The sequence below is a fragment of the Anopheles marshallii genome, chromosome 2, assembly GCF_943734725.1.
Source record: "Anopheles marshallii chromosome 2, idAnoMarsDA_429_01, whole genome shotgun sequence".
Taxonomy (NCBI): Eukaryota; Metazoa; Arthropoda; class Insecta; order Diptera; family Culicidae; genus Anopheles; species Anopheles marshallii.
This window is the reverse complement of record NC_071326.1, coordinates 9,008,739-9,029,728: the sequence shown is the minus strand read 5'-3', so window position 1 is coordinate 9,029,728 and position 20,990 is coordinate 9,008,739. Positions and strand designations below refer to the sequence as shown.

At 45.0% G+C, this 20,990-nt stretch overlaps 1 protein-coding gene across 1 annotated transcript; it reads left to right on the top strand.

The window, feature by feature from the left end:
• Nucleotides 1-262: 262 nt before the first annotated feature.
• Nucleotides 263-20,806, top strand: LOC128715640 (uncharacterized). The gene is made up of 3 exons (XM_053810554.1): nt 263-415; nt 15,999-17,081; nt 17,144-20,806. Exons 1-3 carry the CDS (start codon nt 263-265, stop codon nt 20,804-20,806), a joined length of 4,899 nt encoding a protein of 1,632 aa, XP_053666529.1.
• Nucleotides 20,807-20,990: the final 184 nt, after the last annotated feature.

Here is a 20,990-nt window from a genome sequence, read left to right as displayed (position 1 = left end):
GTTAACTGAGTGCCAAACTTCTACGTTGCGATTGTCAATCACTGGTGCATCTCTAGCCATTATTGCAAAACACTCCAATTCAAGTCGGAATGTTGGTTTGAAGTAGAAATCGCACCCTATGCCAACGGGTGTGAAGAACCAGCAAACAGCAGGGCATTAAGATGATCATACACGAGATGGAAAGCTGATTAGGTTGTGCGGATCGTACCGCCCATTGTCATATTCGCGGATCGACTCGTCTAAAACCATCCGGTGGCATAAGATGAACGAATCCGATTCGCGGCCAGAACACCGGGACGGTCAGTTCTGTCGGCTGTGCTTCCACCAGACGGTCGATCTGTGTCCGCTGTTTCCTTCGGCAACCATTCCGAACAAAGCGCTGCTTCATAAGATATTCGACTGCACCACCATAACGGTAAGTGGCATTCATTGGTGCGCCTTCACCTAGACGTCCTAGACAAGCAGAGAGCTCCAAACGCTGATGTCTCTTTGAGTGGAATTCCTATTTCAAGCACAAGCAATACAACACGCGTGTGGGAAAGAGAGAGCGAGAGAACGAGAGAGAAAGATAGATCGACGAACCAAGATTTTATTATTTCAATAATAGTTTAATGGGAGAAGGCAGAAAGACGATCATTTGAATGAATGTTTTAATGTTGCGGAAGGTGGTTACTTAGATTAGCCCGCGATATCTCTTCTCTCGCTCGCACCACGCCAGAGCGAGCGTGTTTTGTTGTTCGCATTGTGCTGAGCTGAGCCATGCATGCGGCTGCCGGTGGAATGCATGCATGTGTGTGTATGTGGGGTGGGTTTTGGATGGTTTTTCTCCTTGCTTCCTTCTACTTCTTTCGTAATAAATACACATGCCGCGCCGCCGTGGTAGTAGTAGTAGATGCCGTATAGTTGAAGGCAACACCATCAGGATTATGACGATGACTGGAAAGATGTCGGTTGGGAGAGGTGAGGAAGGGGTTGTAGTGAAGAATCGATAAGTGTAGGAAAAGGCCAAGAATGGAATAGATACAAAAGAACATAATGGGTAGTGTGGGGCAGGAAACGTGTAGAGCGAGAGCATTCACAATTCCATTATTATTATCGGAGCAGTGACCGAGAGGCGCGCGCGCGCTCCCGAAAGGGGTATGTTTTGGGTGCGCGCGGGTGGAGTGGTTCGTTGCTTACCATCATCCCGCCCATCTCCGCCCCCCCCCCCCCCCCTCACTCGACAGAACAAGCTAAAGATAGTGCAACGATTGCTCGCGGTGTGTGTGCGAGGGAGCGAAAGAGAAAGCCAACACCAAGTAGACGCGAGAGAGAGTAACAAGCGCACAAAGGACAGCACGAGAATATGAATAGGGGAAATGGATAATTCAAAGTTTAATTGCCTGACTTGTTGTTTTTTCTTGCTTTCGTAAGAAGAGCAACGGTAATAATAAAAATACAACAGTACAAAAAAACAACAACAACAACACCAAGTTATAAAAAGCAAACTCTCAAGGAAGGCGAGAAATAGCGTACTGTTCATCTGTAGGAAGGGTATGCTTTAAGCCAACGCAGTTGAACTAGTGCAGGGATCAGCAACATGTTCCATGTCTGGAACAAGTGTATTGTTTCGCTCCCAAATGGTTTTGGGACGCTGAAGAATTGCCATTTAACGAACGCTGAGGATGAGCAAAAAGTTATAATTTAACACAAGAATAACTGGATCAATAATTTGGAGACTATGCATAACTATCAAATATACTTTCTACAGTTTGAACCCTCAAAAACTATCTGAAAGCTGTCCAGTTCAATGGTGTTGTTTATTGAGTAACAACAAATTGCAACAAAAGCCCAAAAACGCTTGGTTTTTTTGAGTGCAGAGAAACACTTTTCCTGAGAGCTAAATTCTTGTAGGTTTCAGGGGTATCTGATAACAATACTTCTTTATCCCATACATAAACGCCAATTGTAACTGTTGGGGCAAACCGGTGGTGTATTGCTAGCGGCGCCGGTCTTTACCTGGGCAGAACCGGATCAATCCTCTGTACGCAAGAGAGACGATCCGACTACGGATGAATAAAGTCAAAGGAAGCCAAAAAGGCAGGCCTAGATCTTCTGAGGGTGTTGTGTCGATAAAGTAGAAGAAAGATAAAACACCCCATTTCATGTATTGCAGCACGTGGCGTGAGCTGGATGTGATACATCTCGGATACTGACCACCTAGAACTATTTAGTTCATAAACTATTTTGCCTGAAAAAATATATTTTTTGTTTGTATTTACACCATTTGCATATTTTAACATATTCGACTGAACGCTCGCAGATTTCCATCCCAGATTTTGCTCGTGGTTGCTCAACCCTGACTTGGCTAGCGTGTGGAGTGTTGTTGAATTTCAATACCGAAGGTAGAGCGCTCATTCCAAACTGGGACGAACGCTGCGGGGAAGGTTCAGCATGTTCCAACGGTTGTTGGAAGTTGTTTTTTTTTGTAAAATATTTCATCATGTTATGAATTCTTTGCCAGGAAAATTGTACAAGACCATCCTAAAGCCACGCTGCGTTGCTTAGACAGAAGCTTAACAAAACGTTCGCAAACAAACATTAAAAAAAAACCAGCTTAACTATTCCGTGCTCAGAATTGATCAGTTCTCTCTTTTGATCTGTTGTTTTGGAAAGCATTGGTGTGTGTGTGTGTGTGTGTCTGAATTTGAATTCTCATCCTTTAAAAATTCCGGACCCGAATTCATTACGTTAAATTTAAGAAATCAAGTCAATCCATCCCTTGTCTCCGTGACCATATCTATATGGGTAGGATGACGATGGTTAGAGCTTCAAGATTGTTACACATTTATTCACATTATTGCTTCTCCGCTTGTGGAACATCAACGCATAGGATGGTGAGAGAAGTCGGGGGAGCATCCCCTTGTGTCCCTCCCGCCCCCTCTCCCCTACACATTTGTGGTATGATCATCTTTCTTTTCTCTGTTTGACAATTGAAACCAGAGCGTCAATTGTCGTCGTATGCTTTCAGGTTCAGGTTGCCGTCGTCGCTCGTCCTCATTTTAACACTATGTTGTGAAAAATATCGCTATATTGTTAGTTCTGCTATTACGCTCTCTTTACCCCCGTCCGTAAGACCCCAAATCCCCTCAGCCACCCATTTCTCTTCTCCAGCAATATGTCATAAATGTGAATCTTTTTTATGTTTTTCAGTTCTTCGGTGTGTAGAGCACGGCCACATTTGACTGTATGCGTCAATGTTGGTGCTCCATTCTATCTCGGTTCTGGTGCGTTTGAAAGGTTCTATCCGCTTTATGTACGTCGCGCTGTTAAACTAAATCTTGTGCCTCCCCTGTGCCTGTGCGGACTCCATCTCCATCTCGCGCCAGTTTGGTTCGCGCAAATTTGCTGCATTTATCTTTTCCACCACTACCAGCTTTTTTTTTTTCTTCATTACTGTTTGCTCTCAAATTGTCCGCTGTTAAAATGCACACGCTGTCAGTCACAGTTAAGCGAGATTGTGTTACCAATTCTTCGCTCCCAACCATTTTGCTCCATTTCAAAGCGGAGAAGCGACTCCTAGCATTCTTTAACGACCACCTTCTTTGCCAACCACCTTTTAACTACCTCCCCCCTCTTCCCCCCCCCCCCCACCCCGCTCCTACCCTCTCCTTTCATTGTGTAACAACCTTTTGGCATGGCCCTTAGCGAATGAGCATAAAAATTCAACCCAATCAAGCAGAAAAGACTTAGTTGGTCTGCACTGGCGGCAAAACTTTTGTCCATCACTGTTATACTGGAACGCTTTTTCTCTCTCTCTCTCTCTCTCTTTCTATCTCTCTCTGTTCGTTCATATTCGTTTAGTACCCCTCGGAGCGCGCAAATACACTCATAACGCAAATAGCCCATTTTCATGAAGTTACAAAAGTGTAATTTAGTTTCATGAGTTTTGTAAAACATTCCGCTTCAACTGCGCGTTCACACGCTGTGTGTGTTAGTAACGATCGGTATGTATGTGTGGGGAGTGCTTTTGCTTATGAATGTGGGCATTACGTTTAGTAGATGTAGATGATGGAAGGGATAAGCCTGGGCTGCTAGATACACGATTGGTGTAGGCAATAGAGAAGAAGTCAAAGGGAAGCAGAAAACAAACGGTAACGAGATATGTTGTATTTCTTCTATCTCTCTTCACTTGCTTTTGTATTAACTTATTTTTGCCCACCTCCCCTTTCCAAGTTCCGCTTGTCCATCCGCCAACATACCATTACATTTGTTGCTGTCATATGCTCACTGGTATGTATTTTTTGTTGTTCTGCTTTCGTTAAGTTTAAATCTTTCACTCCCTCTCTCTTTCTCCGTCTCTCTCTCCATCAGTTCGGTTGCTTCTTCTCTTTTTCTCTATCCTTTTGCTTTTCATGGTGTACTTTAATCGGATAAGCAAAAAGAAGTACTGCCTGATGATGACGGTGTACTGCGCGAGAACGAAACTATGAACTTAGCGGTGGTACGTCTCGCTCACGCATTGGTTATTTCTTTCCTGGAGTAATATTAAAGCAAAGAAAATGTGCATTTTATAGACGATCATTAATCTTCGTACACTGCTCTACTCCTGCTCGGCGACTCATGTATTCAACTGTTTCAGCGTTTCTGCTTTTTAATACTGTATATATTCACACACACACACACACTCAGTGTGTGCACAAGAGTACTCTACTTCTATTCCATTTTGTGCTTTGTGCTTCGGTGTCTCTCTTTCTCTCTCACTCTTTCTTGGTATTGAATTTTACATTCCATTAGCTCATTTTTTTGTTCCTTTTCTCCATCTTTGTGTTTAATTTTACGTAAATTGAACTTTTCGTCTGTTGCCTTTTGGAGTGTAATAAAAAAAGATTGTTTTTTCTTGACTTTACTTTTAATAACGATTCGTTTTTATTACTGTAACTCGTTCTTTTTTCGTTGTTTCCAAATCCATCACCACCGGCTAAACTTGCTCCGTCATTGGTGTGTCTGGTTGGTGCTTGCAGATGTGTTAGTTCGGCTTTACAAAGCAATTTAGACACGAACTTAACTAAACAACTCCAAGCAAAGGGAACACGCATCGACGAGTCGACGAGTTTCATTTGTTAGATCATTCCTTACACGCTTATCGGACTTGGTGTGCGTTTTTATGATACGCCCGGCAATGCTGTTTAGTAGACCCGAATGTAAAGCTATCTTCACAGACACACACGCACACACGCACCGTATCGCAAGATATTCATGATAATAATATACCAAAGGGCAATCGGATAGCAGCAGAATAAATTGTTCGAATCTCCGAAATCTCGCGGACAACTGTTTTCAGGACATGTTGTTCGATGTTTTCAAATGCTTTATTATTCCATTTTCCATTTTCCGACCCCCGAGCCAGCTCCTAGTGCTTTTGCCAAATCTGATCTTTATCTTTATCCGTTTCTTCCTTCCCTTTCCACTGCTTCATGCGCCGGAAATGATCATCAACTAATTCCACGCTAGAAAATAGGAGAAAAGGTCAAAGTATGTCAAGTCAAGTTTTTTTTTGCTCGATGAGTCGAAGCTCTCTTTCTTCTCTCGCTTGGACCCGCATGTTTCCATGGTGAGAAAGAATCTGTTTCACATGTTTCGCAATACTTGCTCTCTATCGCTCTCTCGTTTCTCTCGGTTCCTCTCTGTTTCGTATGGAGTGTTTAGCAGCAAGTGTCATCTAGAGCGCGGTTCGTCGTCTGGCTGCTGTCTACCACCACCGACTTCCGCCTTTCCACTTCCTTCTTCGTTGCTTTCTTTCCTTGGCAAACAATTGCTCTCTCCTGCTTAAGAAATCGTTCAATCAAGAAGAATCTTTTGGCTTCAAAAATAAGGGAGATGTTTAATGTAATAATGAATATTCAATGAAAATCAGGCCGCGTTACATAATGTGCTGTATTGCATATTTTGTGTATAAAAAAACATCGTGCTGGAATGGGTTGAAAAGCATCATTTCACAGACTAAATGAACTGCCGCAGATTCTCACCCCCATTTGCATAGAAATCATCTCAGTGGTGTGCATGCCGTGTTGGTGTGTGTAAGCATACGATAGTGATCTTTTTATGATGCATATAGCAATAAAAACAACCGTTCAGGGTCTATTTCTTTCAAAAATATTCTACGTTTTTTTCCCAATCTAAATCTCGCTTTCTCTCTCCATCTTGCAGTCGAATCCATTTCATCTTTCGATCTGTATTTTTTTCTTCTTTTAATACATCTACTTGAGAATATTCTACGCCTTCTTATACCGGGCATGGCACTTCCTCCTCTCGTTCAATCCCCCCTCAAAACCCTCACCCCTTAAAAAATGGTTTATCATATTGTGTGCCGTTTGCATTTGTGGTTGTCTGGTTGGTTGTTGTTGGTTGTTGGTTGGATGTTTTATTACAACCTCGCGCGCACCATTGAATTGATTGAATTGATTGGCTTGTTATATTTTTCCTGCCCGTGCTGTTTGTGCTGTTACGAAGTGTGTTGTAGTTTCAAATTCCATTTTTGTATACTTTTTTTTCTCTCTCCACTCCACCCGATCGCATTACGGTTCGCGTGCTGTCTCGCTCACACGCACTCACGGTCTCACTCGGGCGATGTTTTAAGAGACTCTGCGCGATTGTATTTGATTTTGATCCAAGTGTGCGCGGCGCTATACAGCCACCCAAAGCTCACCCCGCCCGCAAGAACCACTTTGCAATCTCTAGAGATATAAACACATGTATGCTCTCTCTCCTTCGCTCGCTCTGGTATGCCTTCACCTAACTATCTCTCTATCCGAACGGGGTTGTGTTTGTGTTCTGTCTGCACACACGATGCGGCTGTGCTCATTTTTGTCTAGTTGAATTTTATTACTAACATCGCCTAGTGCTAGTTTTACGTACGATTATTTCTGTAGCGGAATTTGCGTCCCCATTAGCATGCAAAGAAAAAAATACAACCCCGAATGCAAACAACTAAACATCCACCACCACGAGCAGCAATTGTACTGTACTGTGGCCGCTACATACTATTACTGTTATTGTTGTTTTGTTGTTGCTGCTGGGTCGATAAATGGTACTTCTAAAGTTTCATTGCCTTCATCCGCACACCACCTTCAACCCCCTCCTCCCATCCAGCCCTACCCTTGGGGTGGGGGGAGGAAATGTTCATGTAGACAACTTCTCGTCAATTTCTTTCCGTACTTGGCGCAGTCGGTTTCATTTAAAACAATCTTCTCTCCCGTTTCTGTGGCCGCACCGGGTCGGAATTTCTCATCTCGTTTCATTAATTGTATATTCCATGCACATACATTATTTCGCGATAGTCACTTTAGGCCAGCAGCGACGGGTACTGTTCAAAGAGGAAGAAAAGTAGGCGAGAAAACAGAGCAAGATAGATTTGATTTTCTCGCTACATACTTTCTCCCTCTCTCTTTCTCTCTATCTCTCCCTCTCTCTTGCACCTTATGTTTCGTTCTTACCCGGTTTATGTTGTGGTACTCCGGACAAACGGCAACAAATATCAACAACAGCACATGATCAATATCATAATTGTTGTACAGTGCACTACAATCTCGGTCTCTTCACGTCGTCGATTGGACACGGTCGCAGATGTATGTGGCGATTTAAAATTATAGATTGTGAGACACTTTACTTTAAAGTCATCCGTTCGACTCACGTAAAACATTTGTCATGCTTTAAATTATTATGTAGGTGTGCAACCTAGTAATGACTTTAATTTTATCTGTTATTGAAAGATTTATTAGACTTATGGTAATTTTAATTGAACAATTAGCTAAGTCAACCGTCTTTCTTCCAAATCCCGAATTCCTAAAGTTTTAATTATCTCTTGAAGCGGTACATTAATTAAGCCATTTTTCGGTCTTCACACATTTCTGGAACTAATGGTCAGCTAGACCATGTGCCGTTAAGCTTAAACATGTCAATTTAGATAGTGTATTTTGATCTAGTATAAGGGTAGAATTATCCATTCCAAGTTTACAGCGGTTTGACATCAAAAGTGCAACAGTTATCAAATAGCTCACAGTAGCTTACCGCTACCTGGTCCCACCAGTTCATCTGTCGTATTCAGCTTTCCTACACAACAAAAAGACTATTTTGACATGTTGCCATGTTTAAAGTGACAAAACCACTTCTGAAACCTTTTTTCATCTCTTAAAGAAGTATCTCTGTACAAGTTTAACACACGTTCCACCCATGTTTTGGGTAAGTAAAGTTCGAGTGTAAATATCAAAATAGCAAAAAAGTCGACATTACTAAATTTTATTCCAAGCGCAATTGGTGGAGCACGAAGGGAAGTACAATATGTCAGCGGGTGGTGCACAATTACATAATCCTGTACCAGCGAAAAACGTACCGATGATGATGATCCGATTTATGTCGCATACATAAATCCCTCCTTGATGTAGAGGACTTCCCCCCACTACCCCTCACATACCCACCCTCCCCCCTTCCTGTATGAGGATCAATCGCGGGGTCGATGTCATGAAACTCAGATGTACACCGGGCTCAGAAATGTTCCGAATATCGAACGAATCGTCGCACAAAACGAATGGCCGTGTGTTCAATCAATCGATTCGGAATAATACAACAACCGGTGCCGAGTGGATGTGTTCGCTCAACTTTACGTGTTTTTGCTGTGCTCTGTGTTTCAACTTTTAGCACGAATGAGCATCGGGGCAAAAGCATGCGAGAATGGCAGCAATAATGGGGCATGGACTCTAATGGTAATAATAATCATAAAACAGACTATCAAGCGCACACCAGAACCGGTGGGAACACCAACGTCAGACGATCTCGGCCCCGCGAGGATGAACATCGGGCCGTTCATTTCGACGGAATGAACTTCCGCCACTCCCGTGCCATCGTCCCTGTCTTTACGCGGGGTTTCCGCATCCCTCCCCACCGGGTAGAGGGAAACAGATAGCAAAAACTGAACCTGAAGAAGCTTTTTAAAAAACATGAAAATCATAATAAGCGAATGCGTTTTCTGCTTGGATTCTTTTTCACGAGGAATAAAACAGGACGGAAGAGGAATATTTTAATGTTTTGTTGTTGTTTGATGTACTGCTGTACTTGTACACTACTGCCAACCTCGCGCATGTTATTTTGGCCGAGCAGTGTGCTTGGTGTGTTTTGCGCGCGGTATGTTTGTATTGCTTGTATTGCTTCTATTTTTTGTTTCAAACAAGCACGGAAAACTCACCAAGCGATACGGAATCCATTTTTCGAAAACGACAACACATACTGGAAACAAGTTTAAAAAAAATATAAGGAAAGCTACACGAAAAACGGGGCCACACGGAAAAACAACAAGCTCCAAGGCGCAAAAGAATCATAATAATGATGGCGCACAGAACACACACACACACATAAAAAACCTTGCCAACATGGCGCATAAGGCTATGAACGGCAGTGGAGAAGAAGGACCACCGCATGGAGCGCGGGGGCAATGTGGAGAAGGCGTCCAATTTTTCCTCACACACTCTTTCCGTGTCGGCATCTGTTTCGCACGCAATTTTCGCGGGAATGAAAAATGATGAAATATTACTCATTTTTATTATGCACGGAAATTCGAGACTTTTGGAGCATTCCGGCATCACTACCACCCAGGGGGGGTTCATTTTCTATTTGACTTTTTCCCGCCCCCATAATCATCATCATCATCATCATCGCCATCGCCCCGTCTCCTAAGGACGTTCCGTAGGACAAAAGTACCGGGATGGTTCTGAAGATGGATCTATGATTGAAAAAAAGAAGGTATGTCTCTTTTTTGTGTGTGTGTTGAGTTCTTTTTCGAATCGAAAATGCAAAGCAAGAGGAAGAAATATTTTGTATCTGAAAACCTGGGAAAAATCAAACTCATTATCCTGATGCCAAGGATGTGAATGAATGAAGTAGTGCAATGTTTGAGTGCCAGCGGCATCAGCTTTTCACTGGCCACGAAGCTTTGTATAATTCCAATCGCGCAGATCCCAGAAATATCCAACTACGCATCACCAAGGAAGCCAAGATTTGCAGTTGTTGAGCTGTCCAAAAAAGGGCATTAATTGTAAGAACCTAAGGTTAAAAATTCCGTACATTCCTTAAATTCCGGACGGAGTATTTCTTTGGAGAATTTGAGACGATCAAATTATAGGGCATATCTCGTTAAAATACGTTCCCAGCTTCTCAGACTACCTCAGTCAATCAGAAGTAAATGTACGAAACGAGTGAAAATGTGCGGAATCGATTTGCCAACCACATTTACCAGAGTGACTCTTCTTTGCAACAAACTCCTTTCTGTTTCTCAAAATTTCTGTAAACTCCGGTGCGTTTTCTAGCCGTTGTCTCGTGGAAGGCTGTCTGATCTTTCATCCAGCTAGGCGCGGGTTCATGCCGCGTTTTTATTGCATTAGCATTTTATTGCTGCCGGGATATTGGAGAAGTTGCCGAGATATTCGCTGGAAGGTACTTGACCCGTGTCCACATCCAATCGCTCATAAAGCGGTTTGACTTCAGAATGGTCCAATGGGTTGCTACGGGTTGAACTTCTTCCCTGTGGCACAACTGATCTGGCCTTGGAGTTCCTGTGGCCTTGGAGGCTATTTCTGGTTTTTCCTGAACTCTCTCCGTTAACCGTCCAACGAAGAGGTTATCAACTCTTCGCATGCAATTTCTTCGCGTGAAACCACTCTTTAGACAAGTTCTAAATGGTAAAAGGGCATCTCGGGGCTTTGCTCCGAGAATATTGTCTATAATTCTAACAGATTGAGATATCTCTCATACGCTGAACTGAGCGATATCGAGCTGAGCTACTTCATGTTACTGAGCTATTTAGACCAATATCACACCAGGAATGGACGTTGATGGAACAATGTCAAACTGGTCGCCAACGATGTATGTTGATGAGACGTACAATGCGCATCGGTTACGGTGCCCATTATTTCCCAAAAATCGATCAGGCAGTAAAAATTCTCGGTTTGGAGAGGCACAAGGCAAAAATTGGAATGAGGAGTACGTAAATGTCCATTTACGTAGAGGTGACACGATGATGAGATGAGTTATCCAAAGTCAAAGAACTCCTGAGTTAGAATACCAAACAAAAGATGCTGAAGAAGGGTGTATAAAGGCATCGTCCACTTTATCTGTTGGAGAGTTGGTATTAACTGAAAACGAATTGAATTTAAAAGATACTCTAAACCTCTGCCTTTGTGTACGGGACTTTGGAGGAGTTCCTTTCTACTACTTACTGATATTAGAACTTTGAATGGTACAGATAACTTCAAATACCTTGAGATATTGCTTCACGAAAGCTCGCTTCGTCTTGTACACCTCAATTCTGTCCTTCGGAGCTCTTTCAACGCAAGATTCCAATTGAATAAAGTTAGCAGTGGAAATCAAACTCACATAAAATGACGAGTTGGATAAGTTGATCGTGAAGTTGGAGCAAAATATCGAACGTGTACGACAGTAAAATACTGAAATTCTTGCAGCAGTATTGGTGCATTTGAGATGTGTACGCACAAACACACATACACACTCACACTTACACAAATACATATTTCATCTCGGGCTCCTTTCCCATTCAAGAAGGTCGGTTTTATCGAGCCATTTCAAAGCTCTCTTCGCCTTCAAAGATGATAAAAAAGCAGCACATTCCAAAACGAAAGCAACACATCTTTTTAACGATTTTATCCGTCCGGTTTTGTTGTTGTTGTTGTTGATTGTGTTTTGCTGAAGTTTTTGAATCAACACTTCTGCGCCAGGATTTGCTGGTGGTTAGTGTGTTAGCCTTTTACGATAAAAAATAACCATTCTGTTTGTGCACACTTGTGTTTTTTTTATTATCTAAATTATGTTTATGTGTGTCTGAGTTGTTGTATTGCAACATTTGTGTTTTTTTTTCTCTATATTTGCTACTTCTGGTTTATTGTATCAGCTTCGTGTGTTGTACAATTGGCTGTAGCGCGGGAAACGGACGGTGAGGGATGGCAGAGCGATGTGAGGTGTGCGATGGGGTTTATTTAGTTGAAAGTTTTGTAATGCAAAACATGCAACAGAAAAAAACACAAAACAACTACAATAAATTGGCATTCCAAGCGGGGAGGGGGAGATGTGGGTGGGGGAGGAAAGTGCGATGGGGCGATTGTGTTGGGCAAAAGGTTTCCAGAGAAGAAAAACGCAAACCAACGCACACTACACCACAGACGCACAGTGCCGTATGTGATACGGTTGCTGTACATACATACACTACGCATGGAGCATAACGCGATGAAACAGTAACGAACAGCGCACAAATGTGGTGGAAAAGGGAAAAGAAAATGCAAATCTACATACCAGTCGCAATGCAACATCTCCATAGTCATCAGTGCATATGGCCAATGCTTGCCTCCTGTGGCCGGTTCGGTTGGTCTAGAATATCTGGTTCTTTTACATCGTTGCTGAGCGTCTTAAATACAAAACAGCTTGGCACAGTGTTTCTCAACACGGAGCTTCGTACCGTTCGAAGTCCATCTCGCCATTTCGGTGAGCTGGATGTATTTAAATCGAAGCGAAATATCAATTGCAAATGCAATTCATCCTTGGGAAAAGATGAGTTATCCTCCCAGCTTCCCACCGGCATCATTAGTCGCGCCAAGGTCCAACGATCCATCGTTTCACCGAAACGGTTTGCGACGACTCCCTTTGAAAACCCCTGATTTGGTGTGTAAAGTTCCTCCGAGTAGACACAATTGGACGTGACTTAGCATTTTGCATCAGTAATCGTAGTATGCCCTGCTAACGACGAGTCTCTCGACTTGGCGTTTCGAGTCGAGTTCGGAGCAATGGCAAAACTACGCAAGAAAAGCTGGCTGTAATGTAACGTTTGTTAGGAGGGGGGTTGGTTGGGTTGGTGTTTTTGTGTGTTAGTTCTATCATAATTGTTTTCAATTCCTCTCCATGAGGGGAGAGGGGAGTGTGCGGGCGCAGGCTATCTTTTGCGTTCCTTGCTTTCTAAGCGGTATGGTATGAGAATTTCAATAAAAACGTAAGAATTGGTTGTGTAATGCGATTAAAAATCAGGTTTTTGCAGAAAGATCGCGAGACTGACGTATTAGTGTATTAGTATCACAAGCGTTCACTTGTTTTGCTATTTCGTTCTGTACGTATAACTTATTAACTTTACCCAAAAAATGTTCCCTTACGTTTGGAAGGATAACTTTAGTGACGTACTGACGGAACACAATGAACAACGACCATGGTCTGGTGGTTTTTATGGCAGTTAAGCTGAATAAATTGTTAGAAATTACTCGTTTCCATCGTAGAATAAGAATGCAAAAAAAAAAACAAATTTCAATAAACTTCACTTGCAGCAACACGCGACGATCGCACCCTACAATAAAGTTGGCAATCGCAAAGGCATTGGAATTCTGCATTTATGTCACAAACTCAATACGATTGTGACCTTGTACCATTGTTGCTATGCAAACTGGAAATTGCTGTCGTTGGTGAATTACAAACAAAAAAGCATTCTCCCTCTCTTTTTGAACTGGTTTAGACTTAACTTTAGTGCTTTGCCTGTATGTTCCTTAAAGCGCTAAAGAGGATTAGAGTATATAATGTACGTAAATGGATGTTAAAAAATAATTATTGCTCCATTTCCTCAAAATCTAATGAACGGTTAAATACTGTCGTGCTAGTGTAATTGTGTACAGTCAAAATGGGTATAATATTCACTTCATCAGCCCAGAGATGCAAGATGTTCTGAAAAGTGCTTATTGACATCCAGGATTGTAGTCTTGAAGGTAAATGCCCTTGAAGAAAAAATACAGATTTGCTTCCAATAAAAACTATTCCTCCGACAATAGTCGACATCTAGTATCGTGGACCTGACATATTTTGACTTGACTTTACTTGAAGACGGATAGCTTTTTCGTTCCATGATAGGAATACTTCCGGCAAATAGTAATAAGTTTAGCTCCAAGAATTGCTTTCCGAACCTCGTCCTCATAGCTATTAACCAGAAACGAAGCAAACACACGGACAAAAGTAATCAACAGTGGTACTCTCTGCATAGCGTCATCTGTTGGATAGTGTTAACATTAATTTGCAATAAAGTGAAGTGGTTTTATTCGCAAATAACGTTCGATTCAACCGTGTTTATTGCAAAATGAGTCTGCTTATATTGTGTGTGATGCAGACGATGATTGTGTTTATCGATTTATGTCACTGTTTCCCATCCGCCCTCCCACCGTACAGCACCGAACAATACACCATTCGTCGCTGTACGTAAATTAGGTTTTTTTTTTCTTTTTACTTATCTTGTTACCCATTGTATATGTATAGTATTAAGCAGAAACACACAAAAGCGTCGCGTTACGTCCAATGTACCGAGGTCATCGAGGATGGTGTGCGTTTTTTCCAATATTATTTTCTAACCCGAACAACAAACGGCTAGCCTGTCCGCGTTTGTCGATAAAATATGTTGTACCGCACGCATCCGACAACAATTTATAGACACACAAAAACGCACGCATACACAGAAATTCCCGCAATGATCGATGTTGTTTCATGTCTCGGAGAAACAGATTTAAAAGATTGTTATATTGTTCGCTTTTGTAGGTCGGCTATCTCTTCTTTTCGCATACCCGTTCTCGCTCTTGCCCTCGTAGATAAATGTTATATTAAAAGCCTCCCGCACGGGTAGTTCGCCCATACTATACCCACCCCCTGGTTATAACTTCACCCGAATGCAAAGAAAATATGAAACGTAAAACGAACGTTCGATGCTCGGTTTACGTTGCACAATTAGTGTAATTAGATGAGCCAAGAAAGGCAAAGAATAGCACACATACAGTTACACAAAAACAAAAGCAAAAACAAGTAACGAAGAAGAAAAAAGAAAAACAGCACAAATCATTCATTTGCATTAGATTGAGTGAAATAATAATGCAGGCCTGCTACGATGGGAGAGGATGATGATGTTGTGTTGCAACAGCAGGAAGCCAACATGAAGTTAGTCAACCGTGTGCCCGGCAATGCCTACTTCCTCTTGGCATGTGAAACCGAGAAACCTTTTTGCAAATATAGTTTCCTAGTTACCAATAGAACACCCAGCTCAACGGCACTTTAGTTGTTAGTTTTCCATTGGTCTAAACAACCGCACAACATCTGAGCGTGGATTCCGGTATCTTCAGCAACTTGTGTGAACTGCGGGTCTGCCAGATGATTTAAAATCGATATGTCAATATTTAAATAAAGAATTCTTCGTTACGCAATCGGGACCAACCACCCCTCAGCGAGACCATGGCCAATGGGTTGGGAATTTCAATTCCACATGTCACCTCCACCATTCAGCTCTAACACTGCCATTCCCAACAGGTTTACTTATCGGTATGATTCCGTATTTTGGTCGTATGACGAGCCAGTTTTTTTTTGGTGTGTAAAATATACACATTTTGTATCACTTTTTTCACCCTCCATCCGTTTTATTATTGTTCCATCCATCATCAGCCATCACAAACCCGTCTGTGTGTGTGTGTCGCACTGATAGATGATGGTGGTGGGTTGACCCGGAGGCGAGTTAAGCAATCCTGCGAGCGCGGAACGGTGACGGAGGGATTCCCTTATCTTGTTGGAATGGAAACCTTCCAGTATCACGGCACGGGCGAAGCGCTTACTCTCCGGGACCCCATCGCCATCGTGGCGATTCTTTCTTGCCCAGCGGGTTCCGAGACACAATTCTGATTGACAATCTGTGCACTGCGAGCACTCCAAAATTTATCGTCTGTACTTTTCCGTAGATAATAGTCCAACACCATATCTTAATATTGGCTTGGTGTGGTGTTGCGTGTTTTCTGGGTGTGTAACCATGTTTATCTTTATGCAAAAGAATTAAAAAAGAAAACCCCAATCAACAGTATATTGTGTAAACTAAATTCTTATGTGCGAGCTCTTACGTAATGGGATTCTTTTTCTCTCTGCTTTCTTTCTATGGTTACCATGGATACGGATAACTGCAGCTAAGCATACGCGATGATCATGATGCAAACATATGCGCCAACTGTATCGTCAGCATTGAGGCCTTCTTCAAGTACAAATCAAAGTGCGTGGAAAACGATCGGTTGCTACGGAAGAAGCGTGTCAGCTTCTTCGCCGGTCTGGGTCTAGCGGCCGATCCGGTAGACAATCGGTTGATGACAATCCTTCCGCACAGTAAGCGGCGCCGTTTGTCACAGAATGGAGCCGGTGGCGAATTGCTAACGTACGAAGATGAAGAGCTTGCCGTGGATCGTAAACGACACCGAACGGAGACAGATCTACCCGAGGAAGATGATGACGAGGATGACGGTAATAGCAGTGTAAAGAAACCACAAAATGGAACTCCAGCGGAGCACGAGGATGGTGAGGTGGATGAGGAACTAAGCAAGAAACATCTTGCACAGTATCAAATTAAGCAGGAAGCTTTCGATGCGGACGGCGACGATGAAAACGATAACCGCAAGCAGCAGTACGAGCAGGATGACGACGAGGAGGAGTACTTCAATCCGAACCAATTCCTAGCGCAAGAGACAAAAATAGACGAGAGTGCTGTTGGTGACGAGGTCGGAAACGATGGCAGCTCCGACGGGGATGGATTTGTGCCGAATGGACACGAAGATGGCAGCCCACCGGCAACCGGACATCCATTCGAGCGTGGTTGGAAAACGATCGAATTCGCACCACAGCCCGGTTCGTCCGGGTTAAAAACGTTAAAAATCACGGACTATTCCAATGTCACCGGCAAGCGCGGTCGGCCGCAGCGGTTTATGGCGGAGATGTTATCCATGGCGGCGGCCGGGAGCAGTAACCTGTTGCCATACCATCACGGGGAGACCGTCTATCAGCAGTTGCAACGGCTGAATGGGTTGGCAAGCGCTGGACGATTACAACCTGATGAAGTTGCACGATTGTCTGTGGTGGCAGCTAACTCCTCCCAAAGCAACAACGCACCACGAACCATTGGCGGAGTGATCGAACCCACGAAAAAGGTGCAAAAGTTTCTGGACGATGGGCTGCGGGAGTTGATCTACAATGCTGGAGCACCGAATCCACACTACGCGAGGGTAAGTTTACCGTCTTGTTGTGACTTGGGCGCTCGGTAACGTATTTTGTCTCGTGCTTTCAGGATGGCGGATCGACGGATTTCAAAGTCGTGAAAGCGCGCTTCAACTCGTACAACATCATATTCGACGACAATCGGTTTCTGCGTCGCAACAAGTCTGTTAGCGGACTGCCGAAGTGGTACTGGGCGTGCAGCGTCACTGGTTGTCCGGTGAAGATTTGTAGCTACGCTGGGCGGTTGTTCAAAACGAACGAACTGTCCCACACCCATCCACCAACGGAACCGGACGCGGAAATCAAATACGAAACCATCCAGCCCGACCCGGTGGAGGCGGAACAGTTGCAGCGGCAGCTACTGTTACAGCAGCAGCAACAGCACCAGATGCAACAGCAGCGTCTTCTGCGACAGCAGCAGCAGCAACAGTTGTTACGCCAACGGCAGGTTGAGCTTGCGCAGCGTCGTGTCGCGGCCGCGGCTGCATTGATGGTTGCGGCAGCAGCAAACGCTTCCCGAACGGACCAGCCTGAGCAAAAGTACACCAAGCACATGGCGGAGCACAACAGTCGAACGGTGGGTGAATCGGTCGATCCACGAAAAAACTACGAACTGCGAATGGCTAACGATGGTTCGGAAATGCTGCTGTATGGTGGACACACCCACGGACTGATCTTGACCCGTAAGGATGGCGTTAGGGTGTATCGGTGTACGAGTGTGATTGGCGGCGAAGAGTCGGCTGCAGGAGGTGGAATAGGACCGCCCTGTACGGACACCGTATTCCTGCACACGGACGGTCGCATCGTGAAGATCTGCAAGGAAGAAATCGTAGACTACGACATGGAGCTGTCGTTGGATGCAGCGGATCGTTCACGATTCGGCACTGGTAACACGGCGGAAGAGGACGATAAACGCCGCCGTCCGCAGAAGATTATCGTATACGAGGGCTATCGGTACAAGTACTGCCATGCCCGGCCCGAGGGTAGCTTCTACTGGCGGTGCGTACTGCGCCACGATAAGGATTGCCTGGCGTCCATCCAGACGAAGCGCAATCTCGAGTTTTTGAACGTGAACGATCAGCCGCACAATCACGATCCACCGGACCCGTCCGAACCGCACGAGAATGCGATGCTGTGTGAGATTCGGCTTCCGGTCAAGGGTGAACAGACGGAAGGGTCGACCGATTTCAAGCTGGTAAAGAGTGGCCAGAAGCGGGAGTTCCTCATCTATAAGGGTTATCGGTATTACTTCCAGTACGAGTCGAAGAATGGTCGTCGTTCGTACCGTTGCACGATGTTTAAGAACTGTCCGGCCGGAGCCTTTTTGCTACCGAACAGTACGATTCAGGAAGCGAAGAACTTCATACACACGCATCCACCCGTGGAGGACATGGACAAGTATATCACCAAGGATAGTTTAATCACGAGTCCGTTCAAACATCCATCGGACGGCGGAGGGATAAACGGTGCCGTCAAGCGGAGTACCACGCTAGACCCATCGAATTGGAAGAATGCACTGGTAGCGGCAGGAAATCCTACTGGTGGAGTTGAACCGCTCAGTAAAGATCCAGAAGTAGCGCGTCGAAATGGATACCGCATCATCAAGAACTACAAGAACAAAGAGATCATGATCTATCTCGGGTGGCGCTACTTCGAAGACTACAAGAAGAAGAGTGGTGGACAGGTGTGGCGCTGTTCTTCGCATCGTTTGTGCCGCGGCTCAGTCCACCTCTTCCCGGATGGGTCAATCAACTTTGCCAAACTCGTCGACCACAACCATTCGCCACCGAAGAAGATCATCAGCCATTCGTCGGTGGATGGTGGAGGTGGCTTTACGAAAGGAATGCTTGAAGGTAGAGTGTCGGGAAACCAGCTTACCATGGTGGCCGACGGTAATAGCGATGCGTTGCTGGGCGGTGGTGGAACCTACCATCGTTACATCACGCACCAGGGCCATCGGTTCCGATTTGCGACGCGAAAGCGCGAAGGTACCATCTATTGGCGGTGCGCAATGCGGCTGGAAACCAAATGTCCGGTTTCGTTCCACACGAAGGAGGACACGTACGAGCTGGTCAGTACGCGGAATCACGAACACAACCATCCCATCCCGACGGTGTGGCCGGAGGTGGCCGGTGGACAAATTAACGAAGAGCTACCGAAGGTGCGTATGCCGGCCGAAGAGATCGGAACGACAGATTTCATTCTGACGAAAAACTCCAAAGGGCGCGACATGGTACTTTACCGGAATGGACGCTTTTATCTGGATTACTCGCGCAAGGATGGCAAAATTGTGTTCCGTTGTTCCGCAGTGTCTGGATGCCGGGCGACCGTACTACTGTTGCCGAACAAAACGCTCCAAGTTGCGGACGATTTTAGCCACAACCATCCCACGCTGGACGGGTGGGATGCAAGAGAAACGACGGCGCTAAACGGTAAACCGGCTTCACCGGTGGATGAACCCATCGAGCTGAAGTCTGACGAAGAGGAAGATGATGAACCGGCCAGCGTTTCCGGTACGACGCATCCAAGAGCGAGCGGTGAAACGATGCTTCCGAAAATCATACTTTACGATGGGTTTCAGTTCCGCTTTATCTCGCGTCATCCGACGGAGCAAAGTGCGTTCTTTCGCTGCTTTAACTTCGACGCCAAGAAGAACCAATGCCACGCATCGCTCTACACCGACCTGAACGGGGTGGTCATACAAACGAACCAGCAGCGGCACAATCACGAACAGGGTGACTATCTGATGGGCCCGGACAAGTACCAGCAGCGGCAGCAAATAGCATCAACGGGCCAGCAGATGAACTCGAACGAGCTGATCGGTACGCACGATTACAAGATCGTGAAGAATTGGAAAAATCGCGACGTGCTAGTGTTTCAAAACTGTCGCTACTTCCTGCACTACGTGCGGAAGGATGGCCGCAAGGTTTGGCGCTGTTCTGCAATACGAAGTTGTCACGCTGCCGTGTATCTGAATGCCGACGGAACGGTTGATCAGTTCCGCGGACAGCACGTGCACGAGATACGTCCTGAAGGTGAACCACGGCGCAGACGACGCAGGAAAAAGAGTGAAATAATGTTCCCGTACGGGGTCGGTTCGGGGATGGGCATCTTCGGTAATGGGATGCTTGCAGCCGAGATGATGGCCCGTGGAGTCAGCATGAATGGATCTTCTTCACTAAACGGTGGTACTGTTGGCAATGGATCAGCGAATGGCGTTGGCAACTTGGGATCGAACGAATGGATTGACTACAGTGACTACGGTATACAGATGAGTGGTTCCTCGAACGATACTGGTGCCAGTGGCGAGGGCACAAACCGTGCGAATGAAGGGCACCACTCACTGTGGGATCAATTCCATCCCGGACAGGGTGTTACAACGGGCGGTGGAGGAGGAACTGAAGGGGAAGGATTTGACCTTAGCTACCATTCGGTGTTCGGCAGCCAGGAAAGCTTTAACACGTATGCCGTCCATGCGCTAGCACAACATCACCTACAACAGCAGCACCAGCAGCAGCAGCGATCAGCGGCCAGCCTGCAGCAACATTTGCACCATCACCACCAGCTGCTACTGAATGGCGGTGGACAGTTGCAGCAACAGCAGCGTCCCTCCACCCGGCAGGACAGCAGCGATATGGAGGAGTACGACCTTTCCGGTCCGGCCAGCGATGACGAACATCCTCCCCTGATCGACATCACACCGGAGGTTAAGATAGAAGGTGACGATCTCTGATCTTTGGCCTGCGGAGCTCGACCATCAGTACCGCTGGTGCCAGAAATGTGATGGAACCAAATTTCCATGTTCACAAAAAAAGACAGGTTGTTGATTGAGCACAACACGTATACGTTTTCGGGAAAAGGTTGGAACGTTTTGTTTCCCTCGGTATTCCCTAGTTTTGCGGGAGAAAGATTGTTTC